Source organism: Onychostruthus taczanowskii, unplaced genomic scaffold (assembly GCF_017590055.1).
Source record: "Onychostruthus taczanowskii isolate IOZ18803 unplaced genomic scaffold, ASM1759005v1 scaffold42, whole genome shotgun sequence".
In the NCBI taxonomy this organism is placed as follows: domain Eukaryota; kingdom Metazoa; phylum Chordata; class Aves; order Passeriformes; family Passeridae; genus Onychostruthus; species Onychostruthus taczanowskii.
This window is the reverse complement of record NW_024501682.1, coordinates 1,051,033-1,063,701: the sequence shown is the minus strand read 5'-3', so window position 1 is coordinate 1,063,701 and position 12,669 is coordinate 1,051,033. Positions and strand designations below refer to the sequence as shown.

The 12,669-nt window shown below is 42.4% G+C and overlaps 1 protein-coding gene across 2 annotated transcripts in view; it reads left to right on the top strand.

The window, feature by feature from the left end:
- The window catches only part of HHAT (hedgehog acyltransferase), a 147,251-nt gene extending 138,788 nt beyond the window's left edge, over positions 1–8,463 (top strand). For both annotated transcript variants that reach the window (XM_041413563.1, XM_041413564.1), the window contains exon 12: positions 6,216–8,463. In XM_041413563.1, the coding sequence (XP_041269497.1) occupies positions 6,216–6,307 (92 nt within the window). In that variant the 3' untranslated portion in view covers positions 6,308–8,463. The remainder of the gene's footprint in view (positions 1–6,215) is intronic.
- Positions 8,464–12,669: the final 4,206 nt, after the last annotated feature.

Below are 12,669 nucleotides of genomic sequence, written 5' to 3'. Positions count from 1 at the left end.
TGGTAGTGGGGTTTTTTGTGGGTTTTTGATTTTTTTTTTTTTTTTTTTTTTTTTTTTTTTTCCATATGCATACTTAGTGCAATGAAAATAGTTTTGGCATCATCACTGAATTGTGTTGGGGGTGCTTTATAAAAGCTAAAAGATAGCCCAATCTTTTGAGCTCTACTTATGAATTTGTTTATTTGCATCTTACCTAATTAACAGGAAAAAACATGGTCAGCAGCCTTAGCCCTGACATAAGTTAAATTGATATCTTGTTGCTTAACAAAGTCTTTGTCAGCACAGACTGACAAAACTAACTTTCTTCAGTTCCATCAAGCATAAAACTAAAATTATTTTAGCTATGGTAAAGCCTGGTTCCATGTACAGTAAGAACACAGGAAAGCCACAACTTTTGTGACCTCTGTCTACTAAATCCAACCTATTTGTATTATGAAATCACTAAGAGACTTTGGCTTTTTGCTTTCAGTAATGCTGATCTGAATGATTTGTTGTCATCCTGTGTTGCAGCTGATGGTCTTGGACTGTTATCTCTCCCTTTTCAGTTTTTCACAGCAGTGATAAGTACTCAGAAAGCCACAGATGTAAGCATTCTTTGGGATAGTATGATTTAAAATTCACATAAGTAGATTACTATGTTACACATTTGTTCGTGCCTTTTGCTGGAAACTGCTGCATGTTTACTGAAGAGGCAGCTTTTGTGGTTACTGCCAGTGTACCTGACTGAGTCTCAGGTCTAGACCTGGAAGCTTAGAATTTTGTCCTTCTCAGTCATCTTTCCAGATGCTGCATGGGACAGAGCTGAGTTATCCTTACAGCATTTCCATGGGTTTCCTTTGAAAACTACCTATTGTACAGTAATATTTTTTATTAATATTTGAACCTTTTCCACACCCACCAGCTAAAGTGCCTTCCATGCCTGGAAATCTATAGGAATAGGTCAGGTAAGCCTTACCTAATCTCCCAAGCTGGTTCCCATTGGTTGAGCTGTTCTGCTCCCAAACTGCACAATGGGTGGAGGAGAAAGACATGAGAGCTGTTAGCTGGGGGCTCATAACGGGACAAAGTGGAATCTTGAATTTACAGACCCTGTGACTGTGTGCTGCTCTACATGGGGTAGGAGCATGGAGATGCCCAGCTGGGACTTGGAGGGCTGTGTGTTTCCTGGCAGAATTTATTGTCTGGCCTTTGACACACATGCAATGTGGAGGCTGAAAGTAGCAGCAAGAAAACCTGCTAGGAGTCACAGCTGAAAACAGGTAGAGTTTTCTTTTCCAAATATCTGGAGACTAATTGGGTATCAAACTGCACCATGTTTGTAACACATGCTGTATGACATTCCCTGCTGTAATGGTCAGACAGGTCCACTTGGAAGTGACAAAAATACATGAAATTAAAATTAAAAAATGCAGAGTTTATCTAGCCCAACATTTGGAGGTGCTTCAAATGTTGGGATGGATAATAGGTTTCTTTCAACAGAAAGTAGTAGATCTGTGTTTTTTTCTGAAAAGGTGGTATTTTTACTGATACTCTAAGTATGTTAGTAATTGTGGGTAAGAGTTGTCTTGGCCTCAAATGCTGGTTTGCTTTGGCTTTTTATTATGCTTGACAGACTGGTGCCTGTTCCCCCTCCTTCCCACCACAGTGTCTCTTTAATTCCACTTTACAGAGGAGTTGCTTCAGTGTCTTTGTCACATTTGAACTTTTGTTTAAGAATAAATTTTCCTGAGTGCTAAGCCTTACAGCAACTTAGGTACTTCCAAATCAAAGTCAGAGTAGATGTATGCTTCTCCAGCCAACTTTTCAGGGAGATTAGTTCTTCTGACTTCAATTGATTTAATAACTACTCTGCACTTGAAGACTTCTGAGGACTGTGCAGCCAAGGCACATCTAAAAATAACATTTAGGTCCAAGAGCCACTAAGGCAGTTTTGGAAAATGCAAAACGTAACTACAGCCCCCTTCTCTTACATCTCACGTGTTGGAAGGAACAAAGGACTGTTTCCTAGTGTTTTGAGGATGATGTGAAACCTGGGTATGCCCAAAACATTGCCAGTGTGATTATTTTTCGTTACTGTGGGTGGTGAGGAAATTTGAAAGAGCTTCCTTCTGGATACATGATTAAATGTTTGTTCAAACGATTTGAACTGAGGTAATAAGGATATAACTGGTCTTTTGAAAGCTGTGATCCAGACTGCTACTTTTCAGTTGAAGGCTTAGTTTTACCCCACTCCTATCAAAATCCAGAGCGTGCTAGAAGCATGACTTTTTCTAGTCATTTGCAAAATATGCAAAAATACTTTGGAATGAGAGATAGGAAGTTGAAAATGTGACTCAAAAGCTGTTCCTGCAGCAAATTTGTATCAATTCTCTCTTGATCATGTAATGAAAACAAGTCTCCTGCTCATTCAGCTGAAAGCTGAGTACATAACATACCAAAATTTGGTTTTAACCAGCAGGACTCCTGGATACATGATTAAATGAGTAAGTCCATGGGCTGTGTTGAACAGAGCAGTGCCTCAGGCCTAGCTGGGACTGAAGACTTCTCTAGGAGGAGGTTGTGTGATAGATGAATCAAGTGCTGCTGCTGCCTCTCTACAAAATTTGCAGTCCTCCTCACAAATGAGCTTGTGTTTGATGTTTTGTGAAGCAGCATACCTTGCCATAAGTAGAGAATTTGGTTGTGATTCTCACCCAGTGTTCCCTTGTTAAAAGTGATATCAGCTATCTTAAAATAAATTTCTGCAGGTAAAGCTCACAAATATTACTGGATTTTCAAACAGCATATGAATTAGTCCTTGTTTCTACAAATAGCATATGTTAATGAACACAAATTCATCTTTCTGTAAAAAAAAATTATGACAGTCCATGTAGTCCCATGAAACTCAGCCTTCAAGTTCAAAATGAAATTACTGAAACCAGTCAAGAAACGTAAGATTTAAAGTGGTATTTGACATGGTTTTGAATAAACAGACTTAACTCAGTCATTTCCTAACAGCCTTGATCTGAAACCTTGATCAGAACTTGATCTGAAACCAATAATGTATTGAAGAGTACATTCTATGTATGACTTTATAGGGAGATACTGATCCAAAATGCAGGCAGGTATGCTTCCAAGCAGAGTTTGGAGACTGGTACAGCACAGGTGAGGGTGCAGTGGCTTAGGGGGTTAAGGTAAAGCTGAGGAGTTGCCAAAAAGAAGAGCCCCCTGAATGGTGTCTGAGAATAGGAGCAGAATGAGAGGCAGAAAAAGGCTTGAGGTACAAACATACCGTAAGATGCTGGCCTAGGGTAAAAGAAGGAAATTTCCTTGGAGCTGTGCATCCAAGGCCATCAGTACTGTTTGGTTTCTTGGGTTTATAAGGAGAAACTGTGGAAGCCAGAAAAGGCTTCTGTGACCTGACCTTGCAAGAGAGCAGCTCGTGCTGCTGTTTCTTGCTGGACGTCACCTGCAAGAAAAACACATGCTGGCCAGAATTTGAAATTGCACCCTTGCTGGATTAGCATTGCTCCATGCAATGGAGCATCATCACCTTCTGGACACCAAATTTTTCAGATTTTTCAACAACTTTATTGTATATCCAGTCCTAAAATGGAAGAGATTAGTAAAAACAAGTTAAAGGTCTCCTGCTTGCTCCAGGCTGTCCTTGGGCTGCTTCTCAAGTGTGGATGCACCTGTGCAAATCTGCCTTGAGTGGACTGGAGTAATCTGGGATTGCCAAGGAGCAGAACATGATGCCTTTGCTTCACTCACATGCATTTCCCCACACCTACCAGCACTGCATGTGGTTCCAGTATGGCAAGAATGGGAAAGGTCCCCTTTCCCCTGCTTGGAGCTGCCTCCTACTTCTGCAGCCAGAAATGCTTTGGGATTTGTGCAGCACCTCCTAGCAAAACTATAACAAGATTAAATTTTTTTAAATTCCCTTTTCTTTTGCCCATATTGGGGTCACTTTTTCTTCCCCCTTCCTTCTCACCTTCATTAGATGAGCAGGAGATGATGTGCTGAATGCCAACCCTGAGACCCCCCCTGTACAGGACAGACTGCCTACATTCCAGGAGGATTACCACAAGCTTGATTATTGGGTTAAAAACGCTGTGAACCCAGGTTCTGGGCACTATGGAGGGATATTATCAGAAATCTAAGACATGTAGAAAAGATTTCCAGTGCATAACTATGTATTCTGACAAGATCTCTAATATGCTGGTTGGGGAGAGCAAGCAAGTCAGCTACTGTTGGCATATTTTCTGTGTGCCAGAGCTTTACGGTATTTAAAAATGCAAAACATGTAACTAGCAAATTTCCAAAGTGCCCCTAAAACAGAACAATTCTAGGCTCAGTCCTTTTTTAATTTTCTGGCTCTGTCTGTATAATGCAGCCGCCACAATAATGCTGCCAGAAGAGGTATGTTTTTATTACATCTATTGACATACTTTCTCATGCAATTTCAGCAGAGACAAAGCACAGCTGGGCTTTAGCTTGCTATTGAAGGTGAAACCCAATCTGCAGTAGGCTAATTTCACTGAAATAAAAACAAGACTTTTATGGTTAAAAATCCCCTTGGAGATACCTTAGCAAATTTGTTTTGTGAAAGAAATAATTAAACAAAAGTATAATTCCACTTCAGGGTGTTGTGAAGACAAGGGATTGATATTTGTAAATGTCTCCATGAAAATCAGTCAGGTTACAGGACAATATTTCACCACAAAGGATGGCCAGAATAATTAGAGGTTCATGAAACAAACGCAGCTATTCATAGCAGGGGCATACAACTTTTTCTGAAGCTGTTCCAGGATGGAGTGTGGCACTGCCCAGCTCTTGGAGCACAGAGGAAGGGTCCCAGCACGTGCCATCCCCAAAAGTGCAGGACTGAGTCTGGGGCTCTGAGTTCTGCTGAGGGCAGGGCATTGAGCTAAGGCTCAGCTTAAGGATGTGAGCATAATTAAACTGACACAATTCCCCTGACTGGAATTAGCTTGGAGCCTGGACAAAACCAGCCTGCAAAGCACCTTGTAAATGTACCTTCAGAAAGAGCTCTTCCTGGAGTATCATGTTGGGCAGAGGTTACGGCTTCTCTCCATCCCTTCTTCCAGCCCAAAGGGGCAGCTCATGTCTGCCAGTAGGTTCCTTTAGACCGGAGTTTTCCCCAAGAGGGGCAGATTTTCTTTCAGAAGTAGATGTTGGTAGTCAAGGACAGGATGCAGAAAACCATTCATGCACAGGACCAAAATTTTAATGTCAACAATGGCAACAAGAAAGGCTGTTAAAAAACCTTCAAACATCTTCTTCTCTGTCCCCTTTCCCCAGACAACACACACTAAAACACATCAGGGCCTAGCACTGAGGATTTCTACCTGTAAGATCTAAATTTCATAAACTCTAGAGAGAGGAGGAGAATGGACAAAGGAAACAGAAGTGTCAGGAAAGGTATCAAGGAAAGCAAAATAATTTACTTGATTACAGACTTTTCAAAGTATTTACAGCTCTACTAGAAAGCTGTAGACCTTTTGGCTTACTCCTGCTTACTGCTGTTTGCTGTGATAAATTTGAGTGAAAGGATGGTGGCTTTTGTTGAAAAGAATTTGGAATAATAATGAAACATCATTTCACCAGCAAAGATTTTATATATTGGAAGAGCCTTTATAGTTAAAAAATAACCTGGGCATCAGAAAAATCAGGCAGAGAGGTCTGTCTGTTCGTCACTGACGCACATTAGCTGTAGAGGGGTACATCAGGCTTTACACCCAGCTGCAAGATATCCAAGACAGCCTTAATCAGAGATGACCCCAGAGTGCTTTTGCAGAACAGTAACTGGACTTGTTCAGATTTTTAATAATCTTCATTGTGGCTGTACATCCCTTTGTGCCTAGGAAGCACCATAGCCAGCTTAAAGCATCAGGGTTCATTGGGGCCATCTTCTTGATAGACAAACTCACTCCAAAGGAGAGGATTGAAACACACTTGTAATTCAACAGGAATAAATCTGGTCCAATTCCCTGAAAAATGAGAAAGACAAGGACTGCCAGGGGGTCAGGCAACCCTGGAGCTTAGATAATTTTACTTTTCAAATTTTGTGGGTTGACTCTACTTACTTATGAAGCTGAATTGCTAATAAAAATAATAAGAAGCATCATAAGTTGGCCATCCCAAGAGTATTTTACTTGAAGCAGTCATTAATTATTCTGACTAGGATTGTCTGTCTTTTCTATTTATAGGCTGGCCATGGGCGACACTGACTGTTCATGGGTTCCTGTACTGCTATTCTCATGTTGGAATTGAATGGGAGCAGAAGCGTGCTGCTCATTAGGAATGATGCACACAACTATTCTTAAGGCAGGTTGATGGTTTTTCTACACTGGATATTCTATCTGCACAAGGGTGAGCCAGACCAAATCTTCAGTCTGTGTGTTTAAACCAAAAGCTCATTTAATTGATTCTGGATTGCAAATGCAGGAATTGAACTGCAGAAACACTGATGGGCTGCAGCGGGGGGTGGGGAGAAATGATGAAGCATTTTGAATTATGTCATTTTTGTAAAACAGCATCTTTGTGTACTTCAGAAGTGTGCATCTCAGAACAGGTATTTTATATATGTCGAGGGTTGTTTTCATGTTTTGCTGCCCATTTTGAGACATTGAAGAAAAAAATCTTGGAGAATTCAAAAAGCCCAATCTCTCACAGATGGTGTCCAGGGTCATGTAGGGCTGTGCCCTGCACTTACACTACTCCATGAAGGGCATGATACTCATCAGTTCTTCTTGACTGCTTTCCCATATAAGCTAGAACATTTTGTGTTCTCACTGACTGGAGTAGTTCTGCCTTAAGCTACTTTTCTACCTACTGTAGCAAAGCCTGCTTTTTCTTTTTAATGTTTTCTTTTAAAATTTTTGCCTTTAAAATAACACTTTTTTTGTAACCTTAGAAATGGTTTTGTTTCTTTAAAAAGACAGAGTAACGAGGAAGATCTTTTCTTAAGGAACAGCTTTCCTTTTAAAAAAATATGCTCTTAAAGTTCCTTGGACTTTAAGTGCTCTCTGCCTTGTCTTAGAGCTAAAGCATTAAACAGTACCTTTATTTTGGGGCCTTCAGACTGTTCAGTCTGCCTCTAGTATTGTTCTGTGACAAAGGGAAATATCTCCAGTCTGGTTTAATGGTAAATCTGTTCAGTCTCTTTCATTCTCTGGTGTCCAAGTAATCAGCTCCTGCAATATATTGCAGACACCCTGGGAGGAACTTTTTAAGACCTTTGATAAAAAACAGAATGGTCCAATGCAGTGGCACCAGATGAGCTGGAGCTGCATGTCCTTTGGCCACATAGACCTGTTAAAGCAGCATCTGTGCCCAAAGACTGTATTGTCCAGAGCTGGGAAGGTCATGCCTGCAGGTGTCCAGGTTGCAGGAGTGCTTTGACACACACTGTTTTCTAAGGGGAGAGCCTTCCCCTGGCTGATATTATGGGTGTCTTCTACACTGTTCTGTTTTAAACTGATACTGAAGAGCTGCCAGAAGAACTTCAGTCTTTCTAAAGTTAGACAGTCCCCCTAGGCATGGTGAAAAGGCCACAAGTTCTGGAGTAGACTTCTTCCAAAAGCAGCTTCCTCCATCCAAAGCATGTCAAAACTTGTTCCATGCCCCTGGCAGACATTTCAGCCTGTTGGGAATTAGTGTCCTACTGTCCATCACTCCTGCAGCTTCAGCCAAGTCTGATATAATCTATCCCTTCAACAAGAAGTCCAGTTCCTGAGACAGGCTTCTGCTTATTGCCTGCATTTCTGATGTCTCTGCTGCTCACAACTATGGCAGCCTTCTTATTATCCTCCATTTATTCCTGAAGAAACAAGGGCAGAGACTTCAGCTCTCCATCCATCCAGAGAAAAGCCCATCTCTTGCTGTTTCAAAGCAGAAGCTCCAGCCTTTTGTGTTAAGAGTCCCCCAGCTCCCCTGCCATGAGAATGCCATGATTTCCCCTGGAAGCTATTTCTGGGAGACACCATGGCCTGTTGAAAATAACTTACCTTGAATGCTGCCTGGCCAAAGACATGGCTCTGCTGACTGACTGGATGATGATTGCAGGGATTCTTTCAGTCACAGAGTATATGGTTCTAAGCCTCTGTATTTTCTAGAAGGATCCAAAAGATTGGCCTCCATTTTGGGGCAGTACTGACCTAAGGGACTTTGCTCAAATTTTGTAATTCAGTAGAATTAGCATTAGAGCAAAAAGTCATGAATCTGTTCTTCAGTCTCATTGATTACCATTATTACATGAACCGAGATGCTACTGAGTGACTGGATTCCAATTTGTATGCATGAAAAACTTCCAGCTCCAATATGGAAATGACCCTGAAGGTCATCTAGAGCATGCTTATTTCTGAACTGAAATTGTTTTCTATTTTTTTTTTCAGTGCTTTATATATCTTTCATAATTTTGTATCTTTTTCTGTTTCTATAAATAAAGCTGAAATGTACTGTTGGCTTGAGAGCTGTGTCTTGGAAAACGATAGCCTTGCCTAAGAAAAATAACTGCTCCACTGTTGTGGAGAAACATTACTATGCACTGTAAGCCTGCAGGGTGGGTGCAATGCAGACTGGTCATTTTTATCCCTGTTGTGCACTGCATGGAACATGCCTTCCCTAATGATGGAGTTTAAAAAGCAAATCAGCCTTTTGTAGCTGGGTTAAGGAAAGACTTCGGCATGTGAAGTTTCTGAGAAGAGCAGCATGCACATAAAATGATGCTTTCCACTCACAAAATTCCTTCTCAGTCCTGCTTATACAGCAGCTGTCAGCATAGGGCACATTCAGTCAGACAACATACAGCTCTACGCCTGAAGCACTCCAAACTTGCTGTTCAGTTACTCCTTCAGCTTGGAGACACATTCCTCAGCACGGCCTGAGAGTGACTCTCCATGTGGCACCTGATGTACTTGTGTGGTAGCCCAAAGTGCTATCCTCCAAGCAAGGTCTCTGTGGCAGTCCTAGAGGGCAGGGGGAGTTTGCAGAGACTTGGAAGAGACTGCAGTGGCCATGCCACTTCCCAAAGGAAAAAAAATAGGTGAGGGGTGTGTGAGAAAGAGACTTCCAAACACTGAGAAAAAGCCAGCTAAGGGGTGTAGGAAGCAGGTGACAAGGAGAGACGTGGCCAAAGTAAGACACTGGCTATTTTGCACCAAAGGGGAGCACTTTTAGCCAGGGTGAGGGGAACAGCAGACACAGACTGCTACTGCTGTGAGACCCTAAAAGTCACAAAAGTGCAATGAACAAAAAAAACCCCAAAGGTGGTGGCTCTGAAAACGAGCTGGACAGCTACACGATGGCTACTGACAACAAGAGTTCACAAGTGATTTTGAAAAGCTGTCTAACTGACTAGCAAGCGTAATGTATAGTGATATATGGCTTTAATGGTTACCACAAAGCTGTAGTGAAGTCTCTTGCACACACACACCCACACACAAACCCCCACCCCCTTGCTCTAGCCCCTCCTAAGTTTACAGAGCCATCAGCATTACTGGGTAAGATTATACTAAGTGGCTCTTTCTTTAATTTTGCATTGATTAGAAGGTGAGCAAGGCTTTGCTCACCTATCTCTTTCACATCTGAGAGCTAAAAGCAGCTTAGTTGGAATATCCAGCGTACCACAGGTCAGAAGAAAAACAGCTTAACTGTGAATACCTGCAGCAATTTAGTTATTAGTCACAGCAATAACGCAGGGCCTGTCCTTTCTCTTGCACACCCACCTAATTGCCTTTGTCACCACAAACCCTTGAGCTGGTCACAGTTTGCACTTCCTGAGCGGGGAGGCTCTGCTTCCTCTGACTTGGCAGCAGGATTGTCCTCAAGGAGCTGTGAAGAGCGAGGAGATTGCTATGCACGGTCTGTCACAACTTCTCCTCATGGTTCTTTACAGTTTCCCCCCCTTCCACAAGTAGTGCAGCTCATTATTGCTTTCCAAAATAACTCCCAGCACACAGCCACTTGTTAGTCAAGGCATATATTTTAATCCAGCAGGAGTAGCTGAAATACTGCTCGATGCAAAGCCTGTGTGGAGAACACTGTGCCTGTTACACCTTGAGGAAGAGGGGAAATCTGCATTACAATAGATCATTTCTTGTATTATGGGACCTCTGAGAGCAGCCCTCTCTGGTGGGTCCCCATGGATGCCCAGGGCTGTTCTGTGCACATGCACTGAATTCAACAATCCAACCAAGAGCTGCTTGTGGAGCATCTCCTCCGTTAGTTGCATGTAAAAGGAAGAAAAAAATGAAGAAAACTTTGGTGGTTTTTAATTTTCTGCTTCATGCAAACCCAATCACATCCAACACAGGTCCTGCCAGAGCATCTGAGAATGAGTCCCAGCTGCCTGTGGCACCAGTCACCTACACCCAGCCTACAGATGGGCAATGTGGCTCAGACATCCCCAGCCAAGGGGACACACACTGGCAGCTCCAAGCTTGAGAGGCTTTCAGAGATGCCACCAATTCCCAGGACAGGAAAAGGAAAATTCTAATGGATATGGCACGCTTTGGACACTGCACAAGAGATGAAGCTGAAGGGTGTCAAGGCTCAACTTTCAGGCAGCCTCAGCACCCCTCCCTTTAGTTCCCACAAGCTTTAGGAACATAAGTGACCTGCTCCATGAGGAAAAAGGTGTGTGCACTCTGTACCCAGTAGAGGCAGTGCCAGGATTAAAACTATGTTCAAAAATCTCCTCATTCCTTATGCTGGGAATCACAATGATCTGGGTGAGAACAAGTTAAGCTAACATCAGGATCTAACAGGCAAATTTTGACCACAAATTAGCCTGCACCACTTTTCTTAATATCCAGAGGCAGCTAAATGTGTAAATAACCTTAGGCAGCTGCATATCAGCACTTTAAGGAACAGAACAAATTAAATGGGCTACCCGTGGCCTGTGCCTTCCCCAGCAATGGTCAGCCTGCAGGTAACAGAAATGCATTCTATCCACAGGGATTTAAGAAAAGCTTTGTATATGGTTGGGTAGCTGAAGTGAATCATTGCAGACAGGTGCATCAGCCAGCCACTGAAAAATTAAAGTTTACTGAAGAAGTAGCACAGAAATATAACTTCAGTTATGACCCGTGGCATTTAAATTGTATTGGCACTCCTTCTAGAGCTGATCTTTCTTGACAAAATTAATTAATTTTTATGGACCATAACATTTTATCCCTGCACTAGCGCATTTGGGTTTCCAAAATTAGGTGGCAAAAATAGAAGAACTGGAAATGATACTGGAAGACCAGAAACAGGTACACTGTTCATAAATTAATCAAAAGGCAAATCAGGGAAAAAATTAGGTCCAGTTGATTTTTTTATTTTTTAGACCACTGCCAGAAGGGTTAAGGTTGCTTTAGGGGCTCAGGTATGTGGGAGGATTACCGTACAGTAAGCCACAATTCAGAGATAAAAATAAGCATTTATGAGACAGTTCTTGAAGTGATGGCATTGCTAATTTATAATTATGTGTTTCTTTACTCTTGCAGTAATAGTTTTGTGCTGAGGTGGTAATTCATGATGAAATTGCATGTTGATAACTTGCATTTGGTCATATATTTGCTCCAGGCCACTTTAGTGACCTGTCCACTGCCTTTCCCCAGCTCTTGGCATTCTGTCTCAAGGCTACCCTTGGATCCAGTTCTGCTGACCCACACTTCACACACCACTGCTGGTGCCATCTGCCCAACCTTCACTCAGGTTATTCTTCTCAAAGTTCCTTAATTTGACCAAGTCCTGCCAAACATCAGTCTGTAAAAATAAGAGACCTACAACAGGTCTGAAGAGGTCCTGCTTGTCTTGAGCAGTTATGCCAATAACCACTGACACCATGAGCAACTGCAAGTTGGGTATGAGGCCTGACATAGGTGTAAGGCTTTAAAAAGCACAATGGCCATTCAAAATAAAATAACACACTGCTTTTGGAGTACTTGGGGGCTCTGAACTTGGGGGCTCTTAGTTCATGGTGCTTGAGGAAACTGCTATTTTAAGAAGAATTACATTTTCATACTAATAAGGTTTCCAAGCTAAATCTTTACAACTTTAGGGCTGCTGGCAGTAACACAAGAGCACTCTCCAACACTGGCAGAGACAACTGAGGCAGGGTAAAGCATCTCCCAGCTCCTTCCAGCAGGCAAATGGTGACTCGGAGGGCTACAGCCCTTTGGAACCTCCAGCCAAAGGAGCCTCCTGGGCAGTCAGTGTCATTTGCCCTTGTGCCAGTGTTGTGCTTCCCTTTCCTGCTCCTTCCTTAATGTCTGCCCCCTCGGTGAGTGTAACCTACAAACCCCCCTCTCACACTTCATTTTCCAAGGTTTTCCTCGGATGCTTACGTTAGACACAGACAGGTTTCCTCCATAACAGATTTTCCTGGGTAAAGGAAATGCAGCAGATTCAAGCTACAAAGACAGGTATCCAGGGCCATACTTCTGCTACATTAAATGCCGTTTCCATTTGCTGTTGTGACCTTAGACTCTTCTCCCTGGTCTACACTGGGGTCAGAGCAACCAGCCTGCAGCCTTTCAGCACACCTGGCCATAACTGCTCTATTTGCTGCTCCCAAATGAGAGGCTCCCACCCCCATTTTACAGAGCTATTTACTATTTGTGTTGGCAGAATTGTAATTTCATGCATTATTTCTTGTACACTTCCTGTACACTT